The sequence below is a fragment of the Phycodurus eques genome, chromosome 1, assembly GCF_024500275.1.
Source record: "Phycodurus eques isolate BA_2022a chromosome 1, UOR_Pequ_1.1, whole genome shotgun sequence".
In the NCBI taxonomy this organism is placed as follows: Eukaryota; Metazoa; Chordata; class Actinopteri; order Syngnathiformes; family Syngnathidae; genus Phycodurus; species Phycodurus eques.
The window spans coordinates 21173786-21192522 of record NC_084525.1 but is presented as its reverse complement, the minus strand read 5'-3'; the positions used below and the strand labels follow the sequence as shown (position 1 = coordinate 21192522).

At 43.0% G+C, this 18737-nt stretch overlaps 1 protein-coding gene across 1 annotated transcript in view; it reads right to left on the bottom strand.

Moving 5' to 3' along the window:
• The window catches only part of scn1lab (sodium channel, voltage-gated, type I like, alpha b), a 67177-nt gene that overhangs the window by 39561 nt on the left and 8879 nt on the right, over positions 1-18737 (bottom strand). Inside the window, exons 5-11 of the mRNA XM_061682681.1 lie at positions 18182-18310; positions 7094-7185; positions 4450-4740; positions 3655-3718; positions 2468-2609; positions 2144-2350; positions 1208-1486 (exon numbers count right to left, since the gene is read on the bottom strand). Coding sequence (XP_061538665.1) covers positions 1208-1486; positions 2144-2350; positions 2468-2609; positions 3655-3718; positions 4450-4740; positions 7094-7185; positions 18182-18310 — 1204 coding nt within the window. The remainder of the gene's footprint in view (positions 1-1207; positions 1487-2143; positions 2351-2467; positions 2610-3654; positions 3719-4449; positions 4741-7093; positions 7186-18181; positions 18311-18737) is intronic.

The window sequence follows — 18737 nt, the reverse complement described above, 5'->3', positions numbered from 1 at the left end:
ATATCACTGCTCTTGCTTTGGGGTTCCACTATATTGCATATATATTACAAGCAAAACTGTATAATGTTCTCTCACTTACTAAATAAAAGTAGGGCTGCGTTTCACAATAAGGGGAAGTAAATAAAAAGAGAAAGTTACACGTGTTCAAATAAAGTGCTTAAATTCATAAAAATTTAAGTTTGTTTTCCCTTTCCTGTTTGGCATCTTGACAGAACAGTAAAGTCTCAAACAATTTTACATATTTCAATGGTAAATATCTTAACAACTGAACCGTTTTAGAGGATATGTTTGTTAAAAACAATGTTTTGCCATTATTTTGTTTCATAATAGGCATTTCACATATACTGTATGCACTTTTAATAAGTTCTCACAGTGGGAACTTCTTACTAAGAAGTACAAACAAATCTGACTCTGGCCGTTCTAATTTGAGCGCCATTTGTTCCAAAAGTTCTCTTTCTCTCTCCCCTGCTGTGGTTCTCCTCGTCTCTTTCTGGGCTGCGCGCAATCAGTGATTATACCGCCTGAAATGCAGATTTGATTGGCTGGAGCGGGGGGGTTGAACTTGCATGTGATTGGTCGGTGCGGTTTGTCACTGACGTAAAGCCTGTAATATGTTGCACCGCTTCAAATAGAAGTGCCCTGTATGTCTTGAATCATAACCTCTCTCTTTTGGCTATGGTGAGGGTCCATTTAGCTCCTTAGCCCGCTAGCTAGTTAGCTCACAGGCTAGCGACCATAATAGTTGACTTTCCCTTAAGTGTCCCAGTTGTGTGCATCTATGGACCCAAAGATGTTCTGCCAGCGGCTCGCTGCGTTCTGAGCGGCGCGCCGGGTGTTACCACAACAATGAAAATGAAAAATATCTCGTGACCATTGTATATATCGAACGTATATATTGTATATATATGCTGTGCGTCTGTGGATGCAGATTCACCATGCTTTATGCGTGTCCCTGTTAATTTCGGTGCGCGTCAGAAGCGGGACTCACATCAAACGAGATTCCTGTGTATGTGTACGTATAGGACGGCACAGTGGACGACTGGTTAGCACATCTGCCTCACGGTGCTGAATACTCAGATTCAAATCCGGCCTCGCCAGTGTGGAGTTTGCATGTTCTGGGTGGGTTTTGTCCGGGTACTCCGGTTTCCTCCCACGTATATACTGTATACGTACAAATGAAAGCCCATTTTGTTCAACAGTATTGTACCTGATTGGGTGAGGAGCATCTCTTCTCATAAGAAAGTCGGTTAGGATCGATGGAGAAGTGGAAGGATCTGTTGATACTGTCCACAGTCAAAGACTTATGGAACTTGTTGTATGCCCCCCTTTCCTCCTCCTCTTCCTCCTTCTGTTTCCTTTTCTTCCGCCTGTTGCGTCGCTCTTTTGCACTTTTCGAGCTGAGCTTGGATGTCACGGAGGACGACTCAGAGGTGGGCCCCCCCCTCCCGCTGTACTCGCCGCTATCTGTGGCTGCTGCCGCGGCAACCTGTCAGCCAATCGGAAAACAAAACAGAGTTGTCATGGCAACCTGGTGGCTGTCTCAAACACTTGCGCAAGTGAATAAGGAAGAGAAAGCCTGGCAGCTGAAAGCAGTCATGGCAGGACTGAGAAATCAGCATCAGGTGTAAATAATCAATGTCTGTTATTTATTCGGTCAAATGCACATTTTTAATATGACTTGGGTAAAAATGTCTCCACCAGATTTACTTGCTCTATTTGTCTCTGCTCTTTCAACGTTAACGTCTTTCATACGTCACTGGAGTGACTCCAAATAGTACAATTCAGAATGTAACATCCGTGTTGCCCAATTAAATTGATTTGCTCATATCCTGGATTTTTCCTCGGACATGTGAGGATTTCTTTTCCAATTCTCATTAAAATTAGACGAGGATCCAAATATTTCTGAGTATTTTCTTTTAATTAGAAAATGAATAAACAATAGTCCAATCACCCAAAATGCATATTCACCATCATCCAACACTTCTATTGCACTTTTTTCTCCACCTTTATATTTTTCTCTCACAGATTGAGTGCAATAATCCTCTTAGATGCTTAACAACAAATACCATCTCAAGTTTGACCTTGTGCAGTGCAACACAGCTCAAACTATGACATGGAACTTCAATCGAAAGAATGTTCTTGCCTGTGCTTCCTCCTGCTGCCTCCTCAGCTGCTCCAGCATTGCCTGGAATTCCTCCTCTTTCTGCTGAGCCTCCTCTATGGTGGCCTGGTTCTGCTCATCATAAGCCATGGCCACAACAGCCAATATGAGATTGACAAGGTAGAAGGAACCCAGGAAGATCACTAAAACGAAGAAGACCATGTAGGGCTTCCCTGCCGCACGCAAAGTCTAATGGATCCAAGATTATAATGATCACACAATAAGACAATCGTTTTTTAAAATGAAAGCAACAAAAACAATAAGCAACAGTACATCATGATGTTGGGAGTCCGAGATTATACAAACCTGCTGATAGAGGTTTTCCCAGTAGTCCTGGGTCATAAGTCTGAACAGAGACAGGAAAGCCCAACTGAAAGTGTCAAAACTTGTGTATCCGTAGTCTGGATTAAGGCCCGCTTTGACACAAATAAAGCCTTCTGGACAAAGCCTGTCACACAATGATAATTTTAAATTCAGTCTAGATTCATAAATGTCTTGATTTGCTACTCAGAGATTTGGCTAACATATCTTAGCAAACTTACATTTTTCAAAGCTGGTTTGGCAAAAGTAAAGTCCATCGTTTAAAAAGCCTACTAGAACATCTGAACTTTATTCGGGGTTAATCAGAGGTGCTTCATTTGGATCGTGGCAGGTGTGTTCTGACTCCAAGTTAACATGAGACTGAATGTGACTGTTTAATTCTGAACATAGCCACATGCCAATTTATAAGACGGTGGGTGCGCAAACACATGATCTCAGTTGTTAATTTTTCCTTTTAACCTTTTCGATTGTGTTGTACAGGTTAAGGGTCACTTTAATGGTGGAAAACATTCTCAAATGATTTATCGTGGTCTCAATTTTTACGATAGAGACGTGAAGACTTTTTTCATGTCCACTTTATGCACCGATGGACCACTTTATTGATTATGATCTAATGAGATCCTATAATAATACATTTTAATTGATAGTGCCAGAGGTGTTTATTTAACAGCCATCAATTTTCTACTCCTTCTCCTGTTAAATTAACTTAGGATGTATGTTTTGCGTAACACAAACATACTGTATTAGTAAACCATCAGTATTGTTGAATTGACAGATTAAAGCATGGGGAAATTATGAAACGATAGCAATTACACTTGATACATGTGTCGAAACAGTGGTTTATCTGTGTGAGCAGCAGTGACGCTGTGTATTACATTGTAATCCAACTTCTGTTTGTCAACATTTTTGGCCCATGATGAAATCTGAAGTACTGTTACAACCATACAAAAAACTGAATGGGCTCCGATTAAAACTGTGACCTGTATTGGTCTCATGAAAAACTCTCTGCGACTATGGATCCAGACTAGTGTCAGGGGGATACAATTGAAACGTGTTTCCATTGGTTTATTTTCACTTTGGGCCGACTATTGTGCAAAAGTGGATGGAGCGGGTATCCATATGGAAATGCATCAAATTGGCCGAGAAAATAAACTATATATTTCAAGGCTTACCCAGCCCCGCTGCCATTTCCACAGAGGAGAGCATCTCTGCGACCAGGGAGGTAATAGTAATTTCCTAGAATAGAAGACAGCAGAAATGTTAAACATTTGATTTCACCACTTTTTTGGCAGTATTCTATTGGGTCCTCAGTTACTTTATAGGATAGTAAATTATATAAAGGGAACATACTGTACAGTGTGTGTTAAAGTATTAAGCATATAAATTCGTTTGGAGTGTGTGTCAATGTGATTTACAGTGTATATTTTATATTGAATTCTGGGCTACACCAGTGATTCACAACCGCTGTGCCACGGCACATTGGTGTGCCGTAAGAGATCAATGGGTGTGGTTCGGGATATTATCCAATTTCAATGAATTGGTCTGAAAATTGTTGTTTATTTACAACAATTCATGTAGATTTGTTCATCTATGCCAGCAACCTATAGTGACAGACAGAAATCTTCCACTAGACAGTAGAAGGTACAATGAATCTGTGCAGCCACCCGTTTACCAAAATAGCTTTTTCTTCAACTAAACCGGCCCAGATTTCACGCAGTAAAATTGTCAGTTAATTGAGATGATATTATCATTATGTCAGTATATACTTTTTGTGACATTTATGTTTGGTGGTGCCATGAATTTTTCTCTCTCTCACTAGGCTATACCTTGTCAGACTCTTTCAGGGGTTTATTCATACGAGGATATTTCGGACACGCACACAACCACCACCCGTCTCATCTATTAGACTTGAAGCTAATTTGAACCCTGTTAATCCACATAGAGCACATCTGTCCCTCTTGACTTACTATCATCACTGATGTAGTCTATCCAGTTGAAGCCACTCCCTGTGCTGTTCAAGAGTGTGTCGTTGACTTCTGCTAGGCTGCTGTTGAAAAGAAACATGTCGGCGGCAACAGTATCGCTGCTGTTGGTGGCATTGCCAGGGATTGGCAAGCGCACGCATTTCTGCCTCAGATTGCCCATGAAGAGCTGCAGGCCAATGAGAGCAAACACGCTGAGGCAGAACACCGTCAGGATCATCACATCTGACAGCTTTTTAACCGACTGGATCAATGCACCGACTATCGTCTTCAAGCCTTCGGTGGGAGACAGGGTGAGGGGTTGTGGAACATGGCACAAGGAGAAATTATTATTACCTGCACATACAAGCCTGTAAAGAGAGTAGCCTGACAAAAGCTTTCCAAATAACAAACAGCCAAATTGAGGTATCTGTATGAACTCTTGGACTGTCATCAGAAACAAGCTGATACAGGTCACTGTTTATCATAGATAAACAGAATTTACAAGAGGTGATGTTTGTCTTTTCTGTGATCTGAAGTTGACATGTTCAGATGCATTTTCAATGCATCACACATCAGATGACGACAAAAAAAAATCTCAGTTCCAGAAGGAACAAATTATTGCAAAACATAAAAAAGAAAACTATGAAGAGTTGTTTGTGCCAAAATGAAATAAAAAAACATGATTTAACAATGTCAATCGGATAATTAAAACGTGAAATACTAATTGTGTAGATGTGACAGCTTGCCTGTCTCTAGGGACCCTGCGATTGGCTGGCGACCAGTCCAGGGTGTACTCTGCCTTTCGCTCAAAGTCAGCTGGGATAAGGTCCAGCACACCGGTGAGCCTAGTGAAGATTAGCGGTATAGAAGATGGATTAACTTTAATGTTACATAATCCTATATTTTATATCCTTTATCTATCCATGTACTGTATACCGCTTATCCGCGTTAGGGTCACGGATGATCTGGACCATATCCCAGCTGACTTAACATGAGAGCTAGGGTACTCCTTTGACTGGTCACCACATATAGACAAACAAGCATTCAGACTCACATCCACACCTGCGGACAATTTCAGTCTTCAATTCACCTAAAAGGCATGTTTTTGGCATGTGGGAGGAAACAGAAGTACCCGGAAAAAAACCACGCAAGCAAGGGGAGAACATGCAAACTCCACCCAGGAAGGCTGAAGCCTGGATTCGAACCCCAAACCTCAGAACTGTGAGGCAGATGTGCTAACCGCATCTTTATTTCATTACCGATTTATTTCGTGAGTATTTTGATTAGTTTTTGGTTTGTATTTATTTCAGTTTTATTCATTGTATCGCATTTATAATTATTTTATTTATTTATTATTATTATTGTCTGAATTATTTAATGATTCTCAGTGCATTGAAAAGTGACAGTATTAAAATCCCTATGGGAAAAAAATTAATCAGCCGGAGCCACCTGATATTGAACGTAAGCGGCATCTTGCAGCAGTTTGGGCAACTAGTTGTAAAAAAAAAAAAAAAAAAAAATCTACTTAAATGTAATGCCAAGTTATTTTTACCCATGCCCATTCAATAAATAAAAATGTAATGAAGTAGGAATCAGGAAATAGATCAATAAATCCGTCATGGAATAATCATATTGGTTATGAAATACCTCATAATATAATTGCTTCAATATAATTATTGAACAATATATATTTCACAATATAATGAATTGAGTCATACAGTACTGTATTTGAATTATGAATTGGCTTCATATTTGGCACACGCAAAAAAACTCAAAAATTGAGTTCAAATTTGTTCAAATTCAGTAGATAGTGATGAACTATCATCTTTGTTTGAACAATGGTTGGAAGAAAAACTGTCAAATGGCAAAAAACAAAAACAAACAAAAACAGTAATACAGTAGAAATTAATCAATAATTATGTTTAATTGGGACAATAAGTACATCAAACTAGGGAGTGGGATGAAACATCTGTGACCTCGAAAGAAAAGAAATCCAAATTTGAGGGAAAAAAAGCGGAGACTATATGGCACTAGGTTGTGTTCTGCCAAAATGTATTATGAAAGGAAAAGTAGTGGGACATTGTAAAAGCTTATCAAACAATGCAGGTAACAAATTTAAATAAACGTTTAGCCACTTAATATTGTATATAATTGTGAGTGTTTTGTGTGTTGCTGTGGTGTTTTGTGGATGTAAATTGTCATTATCTCTACTTTTCTTGTTGAGTTCTGTGATTGTTTTGAACCACTACTCACTACATCACAAAGAACATAACATGCCCCAAACAAGCACTACAAACTACAGAGACACACACAACATTAATTTGCCACCAGAAAATCTTCCTTTGCAATGTCTCATGCATAACTGAAAAAGCACACATATCCACAGGTGGCTCCCAAGGCAAGAATAGATTTCAAAGAAAATGTCTGCTTTTCTACATGTCTAAAAGCTAAGAATCCTTTCAATCTATGCAGATTGGAGCCAGATTCCAGCTTTTTTTTTTTTTTTTTTTTTAAAGGCAACATGAGGGATGGCAAAACGATGCTATCAGGCTTTGCTACAGTGAAGATGAGCTCAGAAGTGAGTAGATGTTGCCAAAAATGCCACTGAGCACTTCATTCGCCCTTTTGGCCTTGATGGTGTGCTCACCTGGGATGACCGATATAGTTTTCAGGGCTCGCAGAACCCTGAAGGTTCGCAGTGCTGATACATTGCCCAGGTCCACAAACTCTGTGACATATCTGTAAGGGAGGAGGTAGCGAGGCAGGGGAAGAGGTTCGGGGAGTGCAGGGTGTTTTCGGGATGCACACATTCACACACATACAGCACAGACGCCCACACCCATGGCATGACAAAACGAAAGGGCAGGGGTCATGGAAAAGGGAAGGGAACGGCAAATGGTCACACACAGGAGGATAAACTAGGGCAGCCTTACCTGGTATCACTGAGATAGTTTTCAAAGCTCTCAATACTCTGAATGTGCGCAGAGCGGAAACATTGCCTAGGTTTACAAACTCTGTTATATACCTGCAGAATTAAATGAACAGTTATCACAAAGCATCACTCAAGGATGTGCACACTCAACCATTTGAGGAAATAAAACATTGGTAACTCTTGTACACTGACAGAAACAGAAAAATAATACAATAATTGTGGAATTGTTTAGCATTTTCAAGATGAGTAGCTACTGAAAATATCATACTATCAGACTTTATTCCCCACCTCGAACCCCATTAACTGGATTTTTTCCGATCCCAGGAGCTGAGTGCTCTTGTCTATTCTTAGCTTCTCTTTAAAGGTGCCGTATTTTGGCTATTTAGATCTCCGTAGAGTGACTCAGTAAGATAGATTTACTATAAAAGAGTCAATTTCATTTTTAAAAAACACCTGGGTTTTGTCATACGAGTGTCTCGAAATGGCCCCTCTGACAGCTACTTCTGTTTGACCCAGTTTTGTATCCGCTTTGTCCATCTTTGGCGAAGACCGCCCACTTTCCTATGATTGGTGGCGTCCGTGTAGAAGACCCACTTGTGAGAGCACACGTGTTCGTTATGTTGACAGCGCTGGAGCTGAGAGGTAGTCGGAGATCTTCGCTAGTGACAAAAATAAGTTTGAGAAATTTGAATGATGTGATTTCAAGCCTCTCGGCAGAAAAACATCTGGATCTCAAGAATGCGTGGACAATTTTAATTCATATTTCACATGTTTATTGAGGCACCATAGAGACAATACTACATCCCAAATACTAGAAAATGTTGGTTTGGTAAAATATGGGACCTTTAACTCAACAAAATAGCTTTTGCTGTCCCTTAACTTTTCCAATGAGCTCCAGGATGAAGTCTAAACTGTTCCTGTTCTTTCATTCAATCAGCACACAATAAAGTATTCAGATTTCTAGTTAAATATGATCTGCTCTGAATCGAACACCCTTATTATGCCCAAAATACAACGCAATGCCTATGACACAGCATTCAAATTGAAGGTCATAGACTGGCCCATTGAAAAAGGCAATTGCCTGGCAACTGCTCATGAGCCTGGAGTAAATGAAGCAATGATGTGATGTTGGAAGCAGCATTGAGAACAATGTTGAATAAATCCCACTTTTCTAAGATTCTGGACCCTATTTTTGGTGTGCATATTTTGTTGTGGCATAGGCAGGATTTTGCTTCTGTTACTTTGTGCTATTTCCACTTGTGTTTACTTTATACAGGTTTAGTAAGGGGATTTTAAACAGATATATGACCAATCTGGGAAGTAAATCCTTAGAAGGAAACTTTTTGAACAATGTCTTTGTGAAGATATGGAATTGTATGTATTAATAAAATGAAATGTAACTTCTGTGGGCAATAAAATTTAGAACACATACTTGATTTTCAGATCTTTTCTTTTTTTTAATGGCCTTAATCAACTTTTGGGGGGTCGAATTAGGTTTTTTTTCAAGTGCTGAGTTGATTGCAAGCATTAGTTTTTCACCAAAAACACTCCTATGTGGGAAAGCAACCATGCATCTCTCTGAAGACAAAGTCAGTATTATAACATTGGATTTCTGGCTCAAGGCTGTGGACATCATAAAGAATGTATATCTATCTTGTTATTCCATGTTTAAAAAGATTTCACCTGCTAAAGTACAACTTCAGCTCCTTGGTCATGTAATGGAGGATACTGGAATACTAGAGGTAATACAGCTGATCTGTCCATGGAGTACAACAGCTAACGAGATCCTGAATAGAAGGTGTTTTGACAAAGCAATCCGTACTCCCTTCCTTGTCAATGCAGCCATCTTTCAGCACATTATAAAACATGCCTTCACTTGCGAGGGACTTGGTGGTGGAAGGACCTTTATAGAGAAGGAAGCTGATTGAAAAATGGGAGCCATGCAAAAGATCTAGTAGTTGCTGTGTTTGAAGACAAGTATGTTGAAACCTTGAATAGACTTGCTGGAGGAGGAAGAACGTCATCAGAACTGAATGGCTGGCAGACCACAATGGACACCTGTCCTGCATTGTTAGCAGGATGATGGACAGCTGCTGGGCATCTTCAACATGCCAAGGGTGCCGGGCTGTACTGTCAACTCATGAAGCAACAAAAAGCTTTGCCTGCTTACCAAGAGACTTGAATGTTTCACTGCTCACAGAAACAATGTTGTCTATTCTTCTAGCCATGATTTGTACGGCACCTGATGTGACACTTGTATTAAGCAGATATTAATGAAGGCAGCCAAGTCAGAAGGTGGATTGAGTAAATGGAGGATGAGAAATTGTGATTCTGGCCACAAGTGTTGGGTACTCACTCTCTACCACTTCAGTGTCAACCAGTGCATGGAGGAAGGTGTCAAGAAACATGAGACACTTCCCAGAGACCTTGCTGAAAAACTGTCATGGATGGCAATGCCGTAAGGACAGATCCCAAAAAATAGACACTAGGTAAGAGGTCCGAAAAATTTTAATTCAACGACAGAGCATGTGATGGCGAGACATACTAAGCTAAAGGGACTCACAACCAGAGAGAATAAAAAAACAGATAACGCAGGGAGACACGACAAAAGGTCCATGTGATATAATCGTAGAGAACCTAAATTGTGACAGAGGACAGATGTCGGCGGAAAACACGGGTCAAAAATGAGTGAATATTCCGATGCCCACACACTGTCACGATGCCCCCTAAAAAGGCTGATGATTACAATTCATGACAGGTGCGTCATCCAGACACTGCAACACAAAGAAAAACATTTGGAAACACAGGGACACAACAGTATCCCCCCCTCAAAGGACACCCCTTGGCGGACCACCCAGCTTCTGCGGGTGGAGAGAGTGGAAGGCCTGGAGCAGGGACGGATCTAAGATCCAAGCGCGGGGAATCCAGGAACGCTCCTCAGGGCCGTAACCCTCCCAGTCGACCAAATACTGCACACCCCTGCCCCTTCTTCTGGAATCCAATATTCTATAATATATATAATCTGTAATCTCCTGAGAAGGGAACAACGGCGGCTGATAACCATAGGCGACCGTCGAGTGGCAGAGCAAACGAGGGTGTTATACGCATATTCCACTCAAGGCAGGTGAGAAGACCACGAGGAGGGGTGCTGATGGCAAACACAGCGAAGAGCAGCCTCCACATCTTGATTCGCCCTCTCAGCCTGGCCGTTGGTCTGCGGGTGGAAACCGGATGAACGACTGGAGGACGCCCCCAGCGCTTTGCAGAACAACCTCCAGACCCGAGAGACGAACTGCGGCACCCTGTCAGACACCAGATCAGCAGGAATACCATGAACTCGGAAGACATGGTCGACAAGGAGTTTAGCACTCTCAAAGGAGGACAGCAGCTTCGGCACAGCAACAAAATGGGCCATCTTGGAGAATCTGTCGACAACACTCAGGAAGACCGAGTTCCCTCCGGACAGCGGAAGGCCCGTGATGAAGTCCAAGGCGACGTGGGACCAGGGGCGGGAAGGAATGGGCAGTGGACGAAGAAGACCAGCTGGAGGACGATGGGACATCTTGCTACTGGCACACACTATGCATGCCGAGACATATTCCTTAACATCCCTGCGTAATCCCTGCCACCAAAACCGTTGGGAAATGAGGAAAAATGTCTGACTGACCCCAGGATGGCAAGTGACTCTCGAAGTGTGTCCCCACCTCAACACCTCTGGACGCAAAACGACCGGAACAAACAACTTGCCATCAGGAACATCTCCCGGAGCCAGGACTTCCCTCCCCGCCTCCACCACCTTCTTCTCAACCTCCCACTGATGCGCTTCCACCACCCGGGTCCCAGGTAGAATGGTCTCCACAACAGGCTGAACAGCAGATGGACCATGCAGCCTAGACAAGGCGTCAGGTTTGCTGTTCTTCAACCCAGGGCGGTAAGTGATGACGAAATTGAAACGGGTAAGGAACAGGGCCCAACGTGCTTGACTGGGATTGAGTCTCTTAGCAGTCCAGAGGTAAGACAGGTTCTTGTGGTCGGTAAAAATTTGAAAAGGTTCCCTAGTACTCTCCAGCCAGTGCCTCCACTCCTGCAGCGCCAGGACAATGGCCAGCAGCTCTCTATTGCCCACATCGTAATTGGCCTCTGCTGGGCTCAGGCGCCTAGAGAAGAAGGCGTAGGGGTGCAGCCTCTGGTCGACCGGGGACCTCTGGGAGAGGACCACCCCCACTCCTGAATCAGATGCATCCACCTCGACAACAAAAGGAAGGTCAGGATTAGGATGATTTAACACAGGAGCCTTCACAAACAATTGTTTAATATGATCAAAAGCCGCTTCTGCCTTAGGGGTCCATACAAATTGTATTTTATTGGAAGTAATTCTAGTCAGAGATCCCACCTTAAGGCTGTAATTATGTATAAATCGCCTACAAAAATGAGCAAAACCCAAAAACCTCTGCAACTGCTTCCTAGACGTTGGAGTTGGCCAATCAACCACAACCTGGATCTTGGCTGGATCGGCACGAAGCTGGCCCTTCTCCACGATTAACCCCAAAAACTGTACCGACTCCGCATGGAACTCACACTTCTCAGCCTTGATGTAAAGACGGTTTTCCATCAAGTGCTGCAGCACCATGCGGACATGTTGGTGATGTTCATGTAGATCACGGGAAAAGATTAAGATGTCGTCCAAGTACACAAAACAGAAAACATTTATCATGTCCCGCAGCACATCATTGATAAGACACTGAAACACAGCAGGTGTAATGTGTTGTAACCGCCAGGAGACGCCCATTCAAATCAAGTACTTTTCTAGGTTTGGTAAGTCTGTACAGTGGACAATTTAGAGTCTCTATCACACAGGAGTCCACAAAACAATCATCGGCTCCGGAGTCAATTAACGCGGAAACCTTTACACTGCCACCAAATCCCGATATTTCACCCGGCAATTGAAGTCTCGATCCAGTTCTCAGTGGGTACCATGTCTTCATCAAAATACTCACACGATGAGACATTCTTTCTGGAGGCAGAAGGCGCTGTCACCACCTGGCCGCTTGGCTTGGAATGCGTAGCATCAATTCCCCGTGAAGGTCTCGCCATGCAGGTGGATACCTTGTGTCCTGGTTGGCCGCAGTACAGACACGCCCCCGCTCTCATGCGTCTCTGACGTTCCGTCTCCGTCAGACGCCCCTCGCCGAGTTGCATCAGCTCCTCCACGGCCAGGCCCGGCTCCCTCGCCGACGCCAAGGTGGATGGGAGAACACAGGCGGACGAAGAATGTCCCGGGGAAGCAGACCCAAAAAAATGCGCCGTTCAGCCGCCCCCTCGCGCTGCCGTTCCCTCAGTCGATTGTCCAGTCTAATGGCTAGTCCGATCAACTCCTCCAAATTAGTGCTCTCGTCCTGGGCCGCCAACTCATCTTTGACGGCAGGACAGAGTCCCCGACGAAAAATGCCGCTCAACGCAACAACGTCGAATCCACTCTCTGCTGCAAGAATGCGAAACGTAATGGAGTATTTGGCTACTGATAAGTCCCCCTGGGAATGGTCCAACAACCGGCTACCGGCCTCCTTGCCCTTGACTGGGTGATCAAAAACTCTCCTCAGTTCAGATTCGAATGCCGGGAAGGAGGAACATAATGCTGAGTTGGCACCGCTGACCGCCATCGTCCATGATGCCGCCTGACCCGTAAGTAGACTCATTATGAAAGCAACCTTCGTCTTATCCTGGATATACGTGACCGGTTGTTGGTCAAATGCTAGGGTACATTGATAAATAAATTGCCCGCAGCCGCCGAGCTCCCCAGCATAACGAGAAGAATTTGGGAGACAAGCTACCCTGGCGGGTGGCACCGCGGCCACCGAGTTGGCCGCAGGTGCTTCTGTCAGAACCGGAGGTGATCCAAGTGCACACACCTGATCAACCCGAGAACTCAGCATACTGAGATGGGTCATTAACGCAGTAATTGCCTCCCTGAGCTTGTGTAACGATGTCTCGTGTCTTCCTATCAAGTGTCCCTGACTTGCCAACGCGTGGCGAAAAGAGTCTTAGTCTGTGGGATCCATTTTGGTCGGAATATTGTGTCATGGACGGCAATGCCGTACGGGGAGATCCCAAAAAATAGACTCTGGGTAAGAGGTCCGAAAAAATTTAATTCAACGACAGAACATGTGATGGCGAGACATACTAAGCTAAAGGGACTCACAACCAGAGAGAATCAAAAAACAGATAACGCAGGGAGACACAACAAAAGGTGTGGTATAATCGTAGAGAACCTAAATTGTGACAGAGGACAGACGTCTGAGGCAAACACGGGGCAAAAACGAGTGAATATTCCGACGCTCACGGTGCCCCCTAAAAAGGCTAATGATTACAATTCATGACAGGTGCGTCACCGATGTCAACGCCCACCTTCGCTCACCCAGACACTGCAACACAAAGAAAAACAATTGGAAAACAGGGCCATGACAAAAACAGAAACAATACGCTGAAGCATTGGAATTTGCCCACAAATGCTTTGAGAGTTGCTGGTGTCTTTCTCAAAAAGATTCACAAACACTGTAAATAACCCAGTTAATTCGGACCGAGCAGTTGAAGTAAGGAGGGAAATGCAGAAAAGCTGGATGGACAGTCAGCCACATCGACCAAGAAGTTGAAGGTCCGAGCCTGGCCATCACTTAAAAAGATACCCAAGGTAAACGAGAAGAAGATTCACATTGACTCACTGAATTTGTTATAAACACATGGATATCTTCCTTGACACAAAAGTTGCAAAGGATGTGTTGAGTCAGGCTGGTACTGTGACCTTACAGTGTGTTTGCAATACACCAGGTACAGCATTGGCTGCAATTGGGTACAGTATAGCATTTTCTCGCAGAACGCAGCCACAGAAATCATCAAACCAGAGACCCTGCCTTTAAATGATGGTGCAGCTGAAAATAAAGACATTTGCTCTGTCTTTAAAAAATAAATAAAGACATTTGCTCTGTCTTTATTTTCAGGGTATGTCTTTGGATCCCAATGTCTATGGATGCACATTGGGTCTTCATAGTTATTAAGAGACAGTTCCAACACTTGACTCCGTGGATCACGAGGAGCTACTCCAGTTCACAATCTGAAAATTGTTTTGTAATGGAGATTGTCGGCAGTGCAGCTGCAAGAACAATGGTGTTAAATGTGTCTCAGCATGTAGAGTTTGTAAAAGGCATTATATGCAGGAATTGTATTCAGACATTGACTCCTGAAGCATTTGACACTGTGGATCATTATTATCTGTTACTGTGATTCAAATGATGATCCCCCCCCACAAAGGAGTAGTTTTGTTGAAAACGCTTGCAATAAACTCACCATTCTTAAAAAACATTCTAGTAGACCCAGCATAAGTTATTCATTCATTAATTTTCCAAACCGCTTATCCTCACTCGGGTCGCTGGCGTGCTGGAGCCTATCCCAGCTGACTCTGGGCGACAGGTGGGGTGCACCCTAAACTGGTCGCCAGCCAAACGCAGGGCACATACTGTACTGTATAAACAAAGAACCATTCGCACACACATTCACGCAATTAATAGTCTTCAATTAACCTACCATGCATGTTTTTGGGAAGTGGGAGGAAATCGAAGTACCGGAGAAAACCCACGCAGGCACAGGGAGAACATGCAAACTCCACACAGGCGAGGCCGGATTTGAACCCGGGTCCTCAGAACAGTGCGGCAGATGTGCTAACCAGTCGCCAACCGTGCCGCCCATCATAAGTTAATTAGGGTCAAATAATTGTATTTTTATTATCTTTTTAATTCAGTAAAGGCAGTCCAACTTCATCTCCCCCCCCCCCCCACACACATTTACCACAGGAGTTTAATTTCAAAATTTTGATCCATGGAATTATACACCTTCACAAACACATCTGCTATATGTGGAACATTATGTGACCAAACCCGAAAAAACTGGTTAGCCTGTGTATGCTGCAGTAACTACCATACCAACGGGTTGATGACAATGGTTTGAACCCGAACTTGACCATATTTAGTTTTCTTTACAGCAGCTTTTTGGACAAAAGTTCAATTCATGTACAGTGTATATCATTTATACAAATATGATATGATATATACAGGTATGTAAACCCGAATGAAGCCTAGCTCTTGTGCAAAACAAAAGACATTGTTGATGTTTAAAGTTCCTACGAGTGCTTCGTCCCGGTCTCCTGCTATACAGTTCTGCCATTTACTGTACTTGAACCGGAAGGAGGTCCTTTGACCCATTTTGCCAAATGCAGAAGTTGGTTGCGCATATACCCGTCTGGTGTATATATTTCTTGGTAAGTACTGGTTGTGCGGGTGCCTTTGTGTGTGCGTACTCTGAGCTCAGCCGGTGGAGCACCGACACCAGAACAGTCCTCTAATGAAGAAAACGCTTTAGGGTCAATATAATCCAAAATATTGGGACAATCATTCTGATATTTTCAGAGGTTGAAGTGGGCATAAATTGAAATGTACTAAATATATTTTGGTGATAATTAGTTGCAGTTTTGTGACATTAAGTGATGTTGAGCTTTATCTATCTACAGGCATGCAAACTCCAAAGGCATGAAAGAGGTGACCAAAAAAAAAAAAGAAGCATTGTAGGTGGGTCTAGGGTGATGAGAATTTTGTTGACTTTGAAATAAATTAAGCAATCTGGAAGACTTTGAAGAGTAAAATAAGGCAAAATAAAAAAAAATTATTCACGCAGAAAAACATTTATTTACTCCGCACAAGTACATGTTGATGTACAAATTTAAGATTAAAATTAAATTTCCCACATTTCTTTGCTTTTTTATTTTGGCCTCGAACTTGAGCCAGGCCCATCTCCACCTGCACCTGATGCCTGCTTCAAGCTGTGCCACATGAATAGCATCCTGCTCTTTAAGCACTCTCAGTCTGTTTCACTTCATTTTTCACTATTACCAACTTCAAAAGCTAATCCCAAATACATCCTCCAGAAAAATATTAAGTACAGTGTTTTTCTGTTTTTATTGGCCATTTCTGAATTTGAAGTCAGTTCATTCTGTGTTGTGACATAATGCCTAACATCGCTCCGTCACTTAATACATTTAACGTTAGCATCCGAAAACTAATTAGATAATTGTAGGCGCATTTCCCAATTAATACAAGATGTACTAGCGGATCAGCTCTTGTCTCCGATGTTACGCGTGTTTTGGGATTCCGATGGGACCACAACCAGGACCACGACCCGCAGCACCTCAAAGCGAAAATAAAAAAGACCAGTGCAACAAATATGACACGGGCTAATCTGATGCGCAAAAATGTTGCTTAAACGTAAGAGTAGCATCGAGGTGGGTAGGGTAGCCAAATGTTGTACTCAAGTAAAAGTACTGTTACTTGACAATAATAAAAAAAAGAAAATGTGAATGTTCAAATTCTGATATCACTGCGTGTGTTTGTGTGTGTGTGTGTAAGTGTGCGCGTGTGTGTGTGTGTGTGTGTATATACGCACAGCCAAGATTTGGGCAGAGAGTGCCAGTGCATTACTACAATAAATGAAAGCTGTTGTTTTTGTTCGTCTAAATGTAAACACGAGTAGCGCGCCGTTGCCTTCATAGTAACGGCGACCTTCCCAACATGGTCACCACGTAGGCACGTCGATCAGTCGGGCTGGCTAATCTAGTGCTAATACCTATGCCCGGGAAGCCCAACAGAAGATGTTGTGTGAGGTCATGTGACTTCGTTTGATTGGTGAACTAGACAAAATGTCACTTGTGCTTAAATTGGAGTGGAGCAAACAGCACCCAATGCGGAAGTCGTAGTATTGTGCACAAAATAGTTGATAAATAAGCAATAATTGATAAATAAAAGTAGCGAGCGACATTTCAATAATTGTAACGGAGTAAAAGTACAGTTACTTCTTAACAGCAGAAACGGCGGAAGTGTTTTTTCGGGTCTCGCCAACTCCTGTGACGTATCCAAAGCAGGTACCCTGCGCACAGGCGGAACCTCAGGCCGAAGCGCTCACATATTCGTCCGCCGCGGAGTAAGTCACAATTACATCTGTGTGTGGATGGTGGCTTGGTGGAATGGCTCTAGCTGCCAGCGTTCAAGGAGTACGAAACAACCTATGACGTCAGCGATGACGTCAGCAACGGCAGACCCCCCCGCCCCGGAAAAACTCATCAGATCTGTACGATTCACGTAAATGGCCTATTTTGAGGTCAAAACGGCAAATTTCGCCAAAAGGCAACTGATTTGCATTTATGTATCTGAGAGGAAAACCCAGCGTCCATAAAATCAAAAAATATTGGGGTGATCGTTCCGATATTTTCAGAGCTTGGCATGGCCATAAGTAGAGATGTCCACATAAATTTAGGTGACCAGTGACTGCACTTTTGTGACATTAAGCGACGTAAAGGTTTTTCTCTATAGTGAGTTTTAGACGTCTCCAATGAAATAGAACGCTTGATTTCACCGCAACTCCTTGGCGACCCGGCTAATCTCCAGGACACGCCACAGAGACGTCTCTGCAACCAGCAGAGACTCGAGTCGCCATCAGTTCCCCCCATCTAGTCTCTAGGCCTGTGAAATAGAGGCCTAAAATAAATACAAAACAGTCCGCATGGGTATGAAAGGTTTTTTGTGGGTGCGCTGTACAATACATTTATTGAGGCAGGGGACATATGTAGGCTGCACTCAAGTCAATTAGGATACAGTAGAGATCTTGGGCAAAGTTTTTAAAACGCACAATACTATAATGTAGATTGTCCTCCTCTTTCTAACACAGTGATTAGCGATAAAAGTGTAAGTGTGCCAAAATACTTACGCCATGAGGATGACGCTAAAGTCCAGCCAGTTCCAAGGGTCACGCAGAAAGGTGAACTTCCCCACGCAAAAGCCTCTGGCCAGGATCTTTATGAGGGACTCAAAAGTGTAAATTCCTGTGAATGTGTATCTGGCAAATAAAGAAGAATGACAAATAGCGTGTTACAAGACAGACTGCAGTACATGACTTAGCACTGGTGCAGCCGCCATGTCACGTTTACATTGTTTGAGATCTAACATGTTTAAGGTAGTTGGCTTAAGCTTTCGTTACCATGATGACCGAGAGCAGAGCTAGAGGGTAATGCTAAGGCGACGGTTTCTGCTACAGTAAAGAGTGAAGAAAAACAGTGAGTGATCATATAGAGAGACACCCTGCAAGACACTGATACCCCGAAATGCTCCCCGGGCGCTTCAGCTGCCCCCTGCTCCAGTGTGTTCCACTAACATGTGGATGTGTTCACTGTGATGGGTTAAATGCAGAGAACAAATTTTGTGTGCATGCATGCATGTTCATGACAATACAAGATGATGATTCTTCTTCTATAGACAGCAAAAGC